Raw genomic sequence first — 14,097 nt, 5'->3', positions numbered from 1 at the left:
ATTTACTGATCAGAATTAGCTATGGTGAGTTTGTGGTATAGAGTGAGAGCTGATAAATTTTTATGGAGGAAAGATGGGAAAATGCTGTGTTGGACATATGATAGCAATCCAGGGTGAAATAAGATTAAAAAAAGTAAAAAGAGATGAACAAGAATGACCCTGGATTAACTCTAAATCATAGCCATTCTAATAGCTAAAAAATAAAAATAAAATAAAATCACGTTGTGAGACAGTTTGGCTACCATCAAGTGCTCAATAACAGGATAAAAGTACACGGTAGGAAATCTTACTAAATTACATGGTATGAAAACACTCACACCATGTGTATATCACTGGGGAATAAATGGGGTTATCTTGCCACTAGCAGTCCTTTCAGTACTACAGCTCACAGCCATTTATGTCAGAAGTTGTCCCGACATGGACAGGGGCTATTTGTGGTGCAAGAATATACAAGCTCCCGAAGCTGAGCTTCCAGCTCCTGCAGAGCTTCTCTAGACCCAGGGCTTCTAAACCCTCGGCAGTCCACCTTCACTAACTGTGCCGTTCAGGATAATCTTAGGATTCTGCTTGTTGTCCCCATCTTCTTCAGCTGTACACTCTGGAGGCTCTAGGTCATCGTATCTTCTCCGATAAACCACCCTTGAGATTAGGGTTATCAGAAACATTTCCATGATGAGAAGCTGATTGATCATATCTGCCAAAAAAATAAAAGGGAGGCAAAGAAAAGCCCCCAAAAGGGGGAAATGACTACGACACACAAAATGCCTGTCTTAATTCTCATCTGAGCAAAAAGGAACAAACTTTACCACCCTATCCCCATAACAGAGTGTCTCACACTCAGCAATAAAATCAGTTACAGAATTACAGTATTGCCCATCAATAAGCATGCAATAAGTTATGCATCCAAAATGCAAGAGATTTAACAATAATTATGCATGTTGATTTCTTGTCCTCTCATTTCTGATTCCAGCTCTTTTCATTATCAAGTTTTTCTCTGAGATTATGACAGCTATAAAACTTTTGTTATTTGTTATTATTTTTTTTTTTTTAAGTAAAAGCTAAGATTCTCCAAAAGCTACTTGGTCCCAGGAAATTACTGTTTTGGGAAAACATCAGATACTGCAGTTATCAACGCCGAACTGTCACCTTTATAAGTAAATGAACGATATCCTTCCCAGAAGAACTTACATGCTCCTCTTGCTGAAGAGGAGAGTGGTGGAACACAGGGAATAATTCTTTGCATGGCCAAGATGTTGATAATAGCTGTCTGCAAATGGTTCAGAATGAGGATAAACTGCACCAGAAAGAGAAAACAGATGCCTCAGCTACCAGGAAAAGGTTATAGTTCACACAACAATTCTGCTTTCATAATAGACACTTGTTCGCCTCATCCCTCCTTTCTTGCCTTCCCTTTCCTCTCATCTACCAGCAGACTGCCTTCCATTCTGCAGAATTCATCTTTAGGTCACGATGGTATCGCTCTGAATGCGAGTATTAAATTAAACCTCTGAAAAGTATTTCTTCTCAGCCCTTCATTTGGGAGGTGCAATATACACAGACCTCCCAGCTAGGATTTTAAACAATACTGAGCTCTAAATAATAGGTAACAATGTTTTAAAAATTTCCTGTTAATCTGACCTATGAGTTTATGCTCTCCCTTAGTGCACGAAGGACTCGAAGAACGTTTTTTCTGTTGTCTCCTCTTTTTGCCCCAGCAGGGATATGTGGTGCTCCCCAAGTTATATGGAACTGGCTTCTTTGCCAGAAGGGATGTAGGACTCTTCGCAGCTTGGGTTCAGCAACAATCACTTACCCATCACATTACCTGCTATTTACTGAGCTAGGTCTTCGCTGCCTTGGAGATATCAAAGTGTCTCTCTAGCTGGTGGTGTAACTGCCTGAGTAAAGCCTCTCATTAAGAGAGTTTGCCTTCTTAAGCCTCAATTCACCCTAATGCAGCTTTGCAGGTGTGACTATCCTGTTTATTGCATTTATAAAACATTAATAACTTACTTAACAGAGACCTTAGTGCACTAGTCTTTCTATGTGTTCTGTTCAAGAAGGATGCATATCCAAGGATTCTGTTGTACCCTCTTCAGGGTGATGTGGAAGAGGGTGACCCTGGCTCGTGGCTTTTTCAATCTGATTCTGTTCCTTACTATTTAATGATTCTCAGCCAGTATTTTCATTATTATCTAACTCTGAAGTGCAGCATGGCCGCGAAAAATATTGTCAAAAACAGAACACTGTGACATGCTGAAACAGTTCAAACAATAGCCACCCACACAATGCTCCACATCCTCTCCTAGTTTTTAAAAGTAGATGCCAACATTTTAACATTCTGTTTCAGGATCCTGCATCTACAAAGCTTCCTTCAAGCCCCACAGAAGGTACTGGTTTGATTTCAGTTGCCTAAAGATGAATGGATTTTACCTGGCTTTCACATCTCCAGCACTCCCGAGCAACTAGAGGTAAATTGGCTCAAGCTGAAACTGAACAGCAGCCAAGGACAGTGCTCCAAAGGGATGCAGCTTTAATCAGGTAAAAATATGCCTTTGCACAGTGCATTTAATGGGAGGGGGGGAAACCAACATTATAACTTTTCAACAAAGGACCAAGAACCAAAGAGACGGTGTTTTATCAACAATTAAGAAAAATTCATATTGGAAATATTAAACTTCTCACCTGATAAAGAGCAAACTTAGAGATGATCTTCTTACAGACAAGGAGAGTCCTAACTTGTTGAAACATGATTGCAACTGGCCACAGAGCAAGAATGGTGAGGACACCAATGAAGCAGCTAATCCATATTGCAGCTCCTTTGGGAGATAACTAAGAAGCAAATCAAACAAGTGTACCTATAAAACTTTACAGTGCATTTTGCTGTTTTCAGGAAAAAGTTGCAAACTGGATGATGTAAACATTAAAATGTTTGTTTCTATCTCCCTGAAAGCTGATGGCAGCAGTTGCTGGGGTTTGCATGGGGAAACTGCACAATACCAACTGGAGTGTTAGCACAGTGCCCTCACCCAGCAGGCATGGCACGTAAATCTGCTCAGCCTGGGAAGGTAACAAGTGACACAACCCCACAGTCTGACCCCAGCAGCACCTGAGAACACTCAGCAGCTCTTGAGAGCATATTCAGCATGACACCTCAGAGAGGCCATTGATTTTATACTATGAAATAACAAAAAAAATTATTACTTTTAACCTGAGTTATCTAAGAGGTGTAAAATTATTAGCAGATACAGACTTTCTCCATCATCTTGAAGCTTAGATGGTACAAAGCAGAAGTACAGTACTATCTTTTCTACTTTGCACAGATAAAAAAAATCACCATGATTTGCAGAAAAAAAAAGTAGAATTATTCTTCCTGTTTACATGCTTAAGGCTGTACCTTACAAAACACAGGTCAGGTACATCCCACAGGACAACTTGCAGTCCTGCTATTCTAACCATGCAAACTGGGAAACATACTGGAGCATAATCTGATGCCTAACCCATCCTCACGTCTACTTTCCAAGAGAATCCAGGAAATGGAGAGTCTGGGGGAAGGCAGAAATTACATGCTTCAGCATCTCAAAAGAATACAGTAAGGACTCACTTGCTAGTGCTCCCAGATTTCACAGTTTAGTCATAGGCTAAGATACATCAACCCTAAAACCTATGGATTTTGTGGACCATCTCCAATTAAAATATTTACTTACATTGTAAGGGGCGTAATTGCCATTAGTCCAAAGCACTATTGATAAAAACATGAGCACGGGTCGAAAGAAAGCAAACTGAAAGGTGCCCAGCTTCATCCAAAAGAGGGTTCGCCTGGTCAGAAAAAAAGAATAAATAAAATCACACAGGCTAAAATCTTATTAGCAACCTTGATAACTTTTTTTGATAGTCAAGTGCAAAACCTTCCCAATCCCATAACATGTGGCTAAAATCTGGTAAGGAATAGCTTCAAGATTAGAAAATCTTTCCAAGAATTACCCAGTGTTTATTTAGTGAAGTCTCTACAAAAATAGTACTTTTCCTGTTCTGCAGCGATTACATACTAAGCAAGGCTGGGCAAAATGTGATGTCTTTCTCTGCTATGAAGCTAACCAAAGAGCCAGCAGCAGCATTAACTGGTTTCTGAGCAATAATGCCACTTGTTCTTGCCTTGTTGCCTTCCTATTTCAGTTTTCCGATGAAACTGGGGAATTTAGTCTTCCTCCTCAGACATTTCCTAGTCCTGTGGTAGAAAGGGAATCCTACAGACCTAAATGAAAGGACTGGTATTTACGGGAGCATCTGGTTTTGCTCCTCTGTACTCTTAACGTGAGAAAGGAACTATCTTTTGCTTGGCAAATTGCACAAGGCCAGCAGGACAGCTCAGGATTTCCTTACTTCTGTCAGTATAAACTGGGTCCAGAACACAGGTCATACACTGACCTGTTCAGCCAGCATTAAAGGTCACCAGGAAAGGGGAAGATGCGCTTCCTAACAGAGGACATGAAAGCTGACTGACCTGAACTCTCTTTCCGTCTTCACAGGACAAGCTGTAACTGCTACGGCTGGCTGACGTTTTAGTCTGTCACTGTGTATTTCCCATACTGTTAATGTGATCTTTGCTGTAGCTCCTTGGCCCCTTGAGATTGCCACCAGAGATGCCTCAGCAAGACAACAGGCTGCCATTTAGTACGTTACAGGATATAGCCATGAATGAGGAATTACAGAATTGCTCAATTAATATAGCTAATAACCACAGGGTTATGAACAGCACAAACACATGTGGAAGTGCCTACAACTGGCCAACCATTTAGTGCGTGTGCCTTTTCACAGACCGATTATTCCCAAAGTGCTTTAAAGAATAATATGACAAACAGTGCAGTCACTGCAATGTCAGGAGTCATCTTCCCTGTTGACGCAGGTCTCTCTTTCTTAACTATCAGACATCTCCTGCCACATCTCTCCCCACTATATGGCTTGTTACTTTGCTTCATCTGTCTACTGTACCTTGTTAGCTTTCCTAGGACTGCTTGATAGTATATGGCTTTTTAAAAGAATAAATCCCTCCCTTGGAGTAGCTCCCTGTTTCCCCAGAAGATACCTACAGGAGGAAGGAGACTGACCTTTCTCTGCTATAGCTTACCCATATTTAAAAAAAAAATGGTACCCTGTAATGGGAAAAGGCTGGAAGTCAGAAGCAGAGACAGCAGCAGATGAGCTTCCCAGTGCTGTGGACACTGAAGAAGGAGCCCTAAGCCTTTTCCACAGCAAAAAGCCTTTTTTTTTTTTTAAAAAAAGACAGCTGTCCTTCCTCCCAGCAGTAGTAGGCACTATCTAGGTTCTGAAAGGAGTTAATACTAGTTAATATCATCCTGGGTAAGCTGTCACTGGACTGATCAACAGGTGGGCAGAGTAGAAGATCCTCTCCCAAGCTCCCAGCTACCACAACCTATACAGAGGGTGACAGACACAGAAAGAAAAACAAATATACTGGCGACACATTAAATCTATAGCACAGTGCTGTCCCACGGCGTTTCTTCAGCGCTGACTGCTGTAAGGAGCATGAACCAATGCCCATGAAAATTGGTAGGAGTCATCTAGATTCGTATTAGTAGTTGCTGGTTTTGTGTCATTGTATTACATGCATTTTTGGAGGTATACTTTTTAGCTGGTTTATTACCTATTCTTCTTGGTGCCCCCCTCCATGTAAATAATTACTGTTATTCCATTAAAATAAAATGATGGAAATAAGAGTTTAAATACTAATACTGAATTCTTAAGGAAGAATTATTACAATAAAAACCAAGAATTTTTGCAAAAGCATCACAAACTGCTGTGCTGTGTTCCATTTGCAGCTTTCATTTAACCAGACCATGAAGTCCCCAAGGTCCCTCCAACACTAATGACCAGGCCCTCATAGAAAAGTCTGTCTTGCACATTCAGTCCTTCAGTTTTCGCTTTTAGTGAGAGAAATATTCTCATAATCTGTGCCAGAATGAAAGCCCTGGGAAATGCACAGGAATTCCAGGCTGTGGAGTGACGTGTAAATGACAGGATCACACTAGCCAGAGGAGGAGCCCCACCTAGGCAGCGCTCAAAGGAGGCAGGGTTTCTGTTACAGTATGTTGGCTCCATCCTCACCCCGCTTCTCAAAGATGCATTAAACTAAGTTTAGTAGAAGAAAATACTTGCTTTTGCCTCACCAGACAATGCCATTTTGTTGAGATCAAAGCTTTCCAGGAATTACATCTATTTCTTTGTTCTAAAAATTGTTTTAATCTGAAGTAGTTTTAAAGTCAAAATCAGAATGAAACATTTCAATTTCATCGAAGTAAGAAAAATTTTCTGTCAAGACAGCCTCAATTTGACAATTCTGCTTGTGAAAAATACACAATTTGGAGACATTTGTTCCCTTCTGGAATGAAAAGGAACCAAAATCTCAATTATTAGGTTTTCTAGAGTAGAAATTCCTCCTCCCACACACCACTGCTTGCTACAGAAATGATTTCTTGGAAGAGAACGCAATTAATTGGGGAGATAGCACAGTGCTCAACATTACTATGAGTGGGAGCACTGCACTGGGTTAAACTGAGAGAGGTCATGCTCTCGATTCTTATGCAAAATTTTGCATTATAAAAATGAAATAAATTAGCGGTGATGTACAGCCCCAAAGTGATAGCACTGTTTAAAAGAGACAGCCTGAGACTGACTTTCGGGAAGCGGGACGCCCTTTGCTGTGAGCCTGGCCTTGCCAAGTTGGCTGAATTCCAGCAGCCGTTTTCCAGCTGGGAAATCTTAAAGGGCAACTCACCGAGTGATGCGCACACGAGGGAGGCAAAGGCAGCAGCAGCAGCAGGGACCGGTGCTGATCTTGAAGTGACCATTTTCAAACCGCCTGAGGAGCAGCTTTTGACCTCCGCACTCTTTAATCATCATCAGCAGGAACTTGTGGATAACTATGGCAAAAAATCTAAGAGACAAAGAAAATGCCAACTTCAACTTGTCTGTGCATCTCTTGCATGCCTGCACAGGCCAGTGCTGCCTTCTGTCCAGGGTTTTGACAGCTTGTGCTTTGCAGTCAGGAAAAATTCTAGCACCAGTTGTGAAAAACCTTCATCTTTCCATGTCCTTGGCAGACCAGAATTGCCCTAACCTCACCAAAAGAGGAATAAACCAAGGCACAGAGTAGCTGTGGAATTTCCCAAAGCCACACAGGTGGCAGAGTCACTATTAAAGCACAGGCTTTTCTGGCCCAACTCATTATGGCCATATTTTTTCCATCAGTTAATCTAGTCCTGACTGCTCCAAACTTTTCAGAACAAGCCAAATTTCTCCTCTCAAAAAAAAACCCCAAACCAAAACAATCAACCAACAAAAATAAACATTGCTAGGTTCATATACACATGGCTATCAGTTTGTGCTGGCCCAGTCAGGATGTGGTTCCTCTGCAGCCAAAGCTGATCCAAGCACTGATTGCTGCAGTCTCACCTCTCCCTCCTTCACCAGCTGCGCTTTCTCAACCCTTCACAGGTACTACAGATTGGGCAACTGCCCTTTCCTCCCTGTCCCAAACTGATTTAGGGAATGGATTCACTGAAATCCAACCCCGCCAAATAAAAGAGGTCCTCTTCCGCTGCACTGCTTCCTTGAAGGAGCTTGCTGTGTGCAGCTGGAGACTGTGAGTGGTGGTGGATGCAACTGAGGGGACAGGAACCTGCAGCTTGGGCAAGGGAGGAGGGGGGATTCAGACAGGCTGAAAAAGCCATAGGACTGGAGCCTTGGAAGTTTCTGGCAATCTGTACTACCTGCACAAATTCTGCATGCTCATGGTGTTCCCTACTACTTTGTTTTCCCTCCCTGTTTACTCCTTTACTAAATGCAGTGACAAAAGGTGAGGCTATTCATGAGAGTCTGTGATACCGTCCTGCAGTGGGTTTCAAAATCATCCCAAAATCAAGTGCGGAGTGCCCACGGCCGTGGCGTCCCCCCACCTGGCTCTGCATACCAGGGCCACGCCATCGCCTCCAGAAAGCGAGGACCACGTTTCTCCCTTCTCCTCTGTGCATGTCAGAGCTGTCATGCTTGTACAGAAAGTGCTTTTATCAGGACAACTGCAGAACATTTTTACACTGATCTACTCATCGGAGGTTCACTTGCCACTATTAATAATAGACCTCTACGGCTCATCATTAGTAAAAGCACAGAGAAGTCACAGGTCAGAGTCTCATTCCACATGACACGCAGAGAGAGGAAAGAAAGAGTACCGCTTCAAAGCAACTGTCAATCCGAGGGATCAATTACATGCGAGTCACAGATCTTTCATACTGAGGTTCCCACACTAGGGGACTGTAGCACTGCGAACTGCTTCAGCATTTACCACCTCCCGGAAAAGAGCTGCCAAGAGATTTCAACTCAACCCAAAAATTACTAAATTGTTAAATTTACAAAATGACTGTGTTTACCAAGAGCAGCAGATGTTTAAAGGGAAGAAATTCAGGGTTTGGGGCAACATCTAGAAACAAGCAGAATACTCACACTGCTGCTGTGAAATCTGTAAACATCGTTGAGCGAGGAATCCACATGCCAATGCATGAAGTAGTAGCGATCACCTACAGAGAAAGGGAGGAGCATTGTACAAACGGCAGATATAAAGCAGGTTCATGTGGATTTTGAGGGAAACCCCATTTTAAACATTAAATTTTATCTCTTTTCCGTGATAACCTACTGGAGCTGCAGCATTAACCCAGATTATGATTGATCTTTTGGAGGAAGGGATTTTCCTGTAGATGTAGACTGCTTCCTCTATAAACACCAGATTGGCAATTAGTGTCATCAGAGTCAAGATTGCAAAGAGAAACCTCCCTGGTAGGTCAAGGCCTGCAGAGAGAGAAAAGAAAACAGAAAGGTCTGGTTTTTTTCGTAAGCATTCCAAACATTTAAGGTAAAGACACCATATCTGAGGGTCTCTATTCCTATTAGCCCTATTCCTGCAAAGACTTGCACTCATCCTTAGCTACATAGATTGACTCCACAGGACGATTCAAATACTTCAACTTCAGTGCATGACTAAATCTTTCCAGGATCCATACACAGCATATGGGAAGAATATGCCTCCATGCTCTCAAAGCATTATGCAGAAGTCCCCTTCAGAAAGGTGGAGTTCCAGGACTAATGTCCTTAGATGAATGTAAATACCTTACAGAATTTAAATAAATTAATACATAATAAATTCAGTAAATACATATTCTGGGAACTTTTCCAGGCAGACTATGAGCAAAAATATATTTACTCAGTATTAGTTCTTTGCTTCCATTGTATGTTCACAGGCATGTTTGTGCAGAACCTCCTTAGGCATGCAAACTTTTTAGAAGCTCGGTGGAAGTTTGTGGGGCATGTGAACAATACAAGGATAAGCCCCTGATATATCTAACCTGAGATAAAACTTGATGCCTTCACCAAATTCTTTTTTACTTCTTTAACACTGGGCATGAATGTTTACCCACGGCTGATGGTTTTATGTCTCCCTTGACGCTGGGTATGGATATCAACTTGGCTGAGGTGGATTTTCTCCCAAGGAACGTGCTTCCAGAGACAGAAGAAAGCACTGCAGTGGAGTCACGTTTAATTTAGGAGAAGTTCATGGTCATCACTGGTACTGAATCCTGCTGTGGCCGTAGCCCGTCTAAAAGTGCACCAAGCAGTGCCAGCAAAGGTAAGCCTATGCCCCAGCCTCTTTAATGTAACCTGCTTAAAAAAAAACCAACAAGACCACCAACTTCTAGACTTGGCTACGGGTGGAGCACTCCACATCTCAGTGGACGTATCTCCACATCTCATCACGGAGGAGCCTGAGACCACAGCCAGGTCCACGGGCTGGCTTCCGCGCTCGGTTCGGCCGGTACCGGCAGGCCCCGCCGACCACCCATCCCCTCCGCCGACCACCATGTTCCCTCACACCCCACACGCCGCTCTGGGCTGGGGGCGGTGGGGGGTGGGAGGGGAGGAATGTGCTCTCTTCTCTCCCTTCCCCGAAGGCAAAGCCAGCTCGGCTCCCCACGTCAGGCGGAGATCCGCCCGGGGGATTTCCTCGCCGGGGAAGAACGGCGGCGGGGCAGGCAGGGGCAGCCATCGCCAGCCGCCGCGGCTGGGTGCTGAAGGGGGGCGCGCGGCCGGGCAGCGCGGCCGTTAACGGCTGGGCGGCATCGGGCGGCCCCGCTCTCCCTCACGCCTTCCCGCCCCCAGCCCTCCCCGGGACCGGGCGGCCGCACTTACTCTGGAGATGCTCCTCCGAGTAGGGCGGCTCGCTGGCGGCGCAGGGCGGGTGGAGGGTCGCGTTCGCATCGCCTTCCATGGCGGCGCGGCCGCCGGCCCCCCCCGCCGAGGTGCCCTGGCAACGCCCGAGGGGACGAGGGACGGGGAGCGGCGGGGGTCGGTGGCCGCCCGCTGGTCCCTGGGGAGCCGCGATGCGCAGCCCGGCTGGTCGGGGCCGCCGAGGGGCGGTTAATGATTAGCCCGGGAGCCGGGGCCGGGCTGGCGGCCCGCAGGGCCCGGCCCCAGCGCTGCCTCCTGGCGCCCAGCGGTCCCGGGCAGCGGCGGGATGGGCAGTGCTGAGCCCGGGGGGGCAACGCGCCCACCTCGCTCCTGGCTCCGTCTGCGGGGAGCCGTGTCCCGGCTGTTCCCGGCGTCTCTGCTCGGACCCCGTGGAGGGGCTCTTGAGAAAGCCAGCGATTCCCGCCCCCGTCCCCTTTCCTTCGCAGGCACCGGGTGCCGGGGCACCTGAGTCGGTCCCGCAGAGGAGCGCAGGCTGCCAGCCGAGGAGGGATGGGGAATCAGCCCAGGGGCGGGTTGGATTCCCCGGTGCGAGGTCCGCCTTCACCCCAGCCCGGTCAGAGCAGCCCTGGGCATCGCGCATTCTGCAGGGGCCTGTGGAGGCGGAAAGTTGCTTGGCCAGCGTAGCAGGCGTTCAAAGGAGTTTCCGGGGAGCTCTTCACCAAAGACATCCCGCTAATCTTGTGTCTGCAATGAGGTGAAAAGCTGCACCATCTTCTGCACTGGCTGAAGGAGAGCACGTCGAGGGTAGGAATACACGAGGGATTCTCCAGTTTCCCACATAGTTCACCTGCTGGAAGGATCCTTTCTGGAGCCTGAGCCTTTTCAGGCTGTTTCCAGGAAAAGCGAATGACTAATGGAATGATGGAATTTGGTGACCCACCGACTTGTTCTGGGTAGCCAGGCTGAAAGCTGGCTGCAAGAAGCAGCAAAGGGATGGTAACAGCTCTGAGTGACAAAACAGCAGGTGACATGCTGTATCAGTAAATGTAAAGTACTGTTTGGGGGGGTGAGGACAGTCCTAACTACCTATGCAATGATGAGCTACTGCCACCCAGGAAAAAGATCTTGGGACCACGGTGGGTAGTCCCCAGAAATGACAGTTGAGGAGCCAGCATGGGATAAAATGCAAAGGAATACCAGGAATTAGCGGATAAAGAAGGGAAGACACAAAACAGCTAAAATACATATGGAGGCTTCCCTTCATCAAAGTGGTATTGGAGGAACTGGAACAAATTGAGGGGAGGTGGGGAATTTAGGGAGTGTGGAATGTTCATAGGCACCACGGGCCTTTGTGGTAAAACCTGCCATCTTGCAGTTTTCACAGGATTCCGAAAGGTTTTAGGGGAACGACAGGCTGGACACTGAAACACTGACAGCAAGAACACAGGGATGCAGAGGAGAACTGAACTCAGTGGCTAACACCAGCAGGTATTCAATTGAGAAACGGCATATCCCTTCCAGTGTGGCAGGGTTTGGGAGCAAGACAGCCTGGTCTGTTAAGATCAGGAGGGCTTGGTTGCAGACCAAAGCCATTTATTTTGAGTCCTCCTTGGCATTGCTGTCATTGTTTTCACTGCATTGAAAGGTGAAGAGGAGAACTTTAACACAACAGTTTCAGCAGGAGGGGTGTGGCACTGACTGTTAGAATGTGTTATCTGCCCAGTCTTCACAGGCTGCCCAGAGCATCCTGCATCCAGCACATCTGCTGCTGCCCAGCTGCAGAAAGGTACAGGCAAAATTCTTGAAACATCATTCCAGCTCATTTTCTATTTGGAAGTCCTTTTACTCATCATGAAGAAACAGTTACTAGTAGAGGGGGAAATAGCCTTAATACACCATGCATTTTATACCCAGTTTGCTTGGTTTTTTTATCAAACTATTTGAAGGTGATCACATATTCCAAAATGTCACCAAAAGCTCAAGTTAGAATTTGCTGAGATGGAAAGATGGCCCAAGGCCTTTGAAGGTTCTTCCTGAGCAGAGACAACAGGATTCCCATCTGCTGCTATTTTGGTTGCCAGCTCTTTGTATTCCCTGAAAGCTAAAAATAAAAAACCCATTTCCTGTGAATGCCTTTATTTGAGTGAGGCAGGTTTGTCAATGCTTTTTTTAAAAAGTTCACACGTTATGTATAGAAGTGACAAAACTCTTGGCTATTTTACCATATGTAAAAGAAATCCAGAGTCTGCTTTGACTTAAGAATTCTTTGAAGAATCCACACAGTAACAATTCTGGATTTGACAGTTGTATTTTAGTCATTCAGCAATACCAGTTTGGAGCAAATGGTATGCTGAACATGGCGCTGAACATGGCGTTAGAGAATTTCCTGTCTCAAACCTATAGAAAATTAACAGGTTGAAGTTAAGGATGAATTCTCAGCTGCTGTTGTAGAGGTCCATCCTACTCTCTCTTCTACTGGCGTCTCTTGCACAGAATGGAGTCTGAAAACAAAACCACGTATCTGCTGCGATGCCTTTTTGTTAGAAGCACCATTTACCATCTTTGGGTTGGGCATCAGATCTACTTCCTTAAAAGCTGACGTACATCTCCCTCACATTCTGGGCTATTTTTTGCCAACAATATTTGCCTAACAGTCCTTAAATTTAATAAATCAAACTGAAGAACATGCCATGACCCCTCAGCTATCACAGCTGGATGTCTGCTGCTCTGTGCACACTTTCTTAGCCCAGGCTCTTCAGCAGTGCCTGCTCCGCACTGGCCTCTAAGCCAAATGCTGGGTCTCTACATCAACAGCAAACCCTTTAAAACCCCACAAGCCTAAGTACATTTTCCTCCCAGCTTCGCTATTCCAGTTTTTGGTTTAACCTTTTACTTTAATACATGATATTTGCCACAATAACCACCTTCAGCGGTAGAAAAGTATTTATAAATGGACCACCTATCCGTTTAGATGCATCAAGAGATTTTCACCGTTCCTCAGAATAAAAACCACCTGTGAATGCCATTCCCTGCCTCTGTTTACCAGGGGCTTTTGAGTGCTTTGTGGTTCAGCCCCCTTCCAAACACTGTACTGCTCAGATTTCTTTCTCCCCAAGAAACATGCCCCTTTACTTCTACCAGTGTGCTCTGCTTTTCAAGAGCATGACAGATGTTTATCTTTCTTCCGTTTTTATGATGACTTTCATTTTCACCTGCCTCACTGCAGCAATAACTGGATCCTCTCAGCTTCGTTGAACACGATGCCTGTTGTGATCATTGCCCCTATGGCATGCAGTCCAGAGGAGCTAATGCCATCTGTGGTTTCCCCCTGAAGGAGGCATACTGGCCTTCAGAAGGTGACACAGACCTTCTATCCCATATTGACGGGCCAAGCCTATAAACAGAAAGCCTGATGTCAGCCCTGGCTCAGAAACTGAACAGCAGGAGATCCTGCAGGCTATCTCACAGGACAAACTCGTAAGCTCCATCGTATAGGATATATAGGATAGGCTAAAGTATTTTGGTTGTAGGGAAATCTAGCAGACATCATCAGGATCAGTGCAGATGGGAAATAGAGTCAAAGACCTTTCCTGGGGGGCAAATTATGTTCATCTGAGTTCAAGCTAACACGAAAAGTTTGTATTAGAAAAATCAATGATTTTTCAGTGCCACAGGACTGTACATCAGATTTCTCACAAGTTTGGATACACAACCAGCTAAGAAAAGTTGGCTAAAATTGTCTGGCTTTCAAAGGCATGTACAGGTTTTATAATGAAATTAAATCCTGTTTCTCAGCTATAGCATATTGTACAGTTGTACTTAGATGCATCTTGGCCTTTT

At 45.1% G+C, this 14,097-nt stretch overlaps 1 protein-coding gene across 2 annotated transcripts; it reads right to left on the bottom strand.

Moving 5' to 3' along the window:
- Window positions 1-233: 233 nt before the first annotated feature.
- Window positions 234-10,367, bottom strand: LOC128900744 (organic solute transporter subunit alpha-like). Of its 2 annotated transcripts, XM_054182226.1 has the most exons (8): window positions 10,258-10,367; window positions 8,711-8,862; window positions 8,521-8,594; window positions 6,797-6,955; window positions 3,708-3,819; window positions 2,686-2,832; window positions 1,189-1,294; window positions 234-694 (listed from the first exon to the last, which is right to left on the bottom strand). In XM_054182226.1, exons 1-8 carry the CDS (start codon window positions 10,334-10,336, stop codon window positions 507-509), a joined length of 1,017 nt encoding a protein of 338 aa, XP_054038201.1. In that variant the 5' UTR covers window positions 10,337-10,367; the 3' UTR covers window positions 234-506. The 2 variants fall into 2 exon arrangements, with proteins under 2 accessions (XP_054038201.1, XP_054038209.1); XM_054182234.1 differs by lacking the exon at window positions 10,258-10,367 and having other exon boundaries at window positions 1,189-1,267; window positions 8,711-8,822.
- Window positions 10,368-14,097: the final 3,730 nt, after the last annotated feature.

Source organism: Rissa tridactyla, chromosome 1 (genome assembly GCF_028500815.1).
Source record: "Rissa tridactyla isolate bRisTri1 chromosome 1, bRisTri1.patW.cur.20221130, whole genome shotgun sequence".
In the NCBI taxonomy this organism is placed as follows: domain Eukaryota; kingdom Metazoa; phylum Chordata; class Aves; order Charadriiformes; family Laridae; genus Rissa; species Rissa tridactyla.
This window is presented reverse-complemented; position numbering and strand designations above follow the sequence as displayed.

What these genes read in the sequence shown, in the direction of transcription:
- LOC128900744 (XM_054182226.1), bottom strand. Translation starts at nt 10,336, where the DNA reads ATGGAAGGCGATGCGAACGCGACCCTCCACCCGCCCTGCGCCGCCAGC. An exon ending in GCAATTACGCCCCTTACAAT is followed by an intron (nt 2,833 to 3,707) that starts GTAAGTAAATAT and finishes TTTGCTTCTTAG; the next exon opens with TTATCTCCCAAAGGAGCTGC. An exon ending in CTAAGTTTGCTCTTTATCAG is followed by an intron (nt 1,295 to 2,685) that starts GTGAGAAGTTTA and finishes TTTCTGGTGCAG; the next exon opens with TTTATCCTCATTCTGAACCA.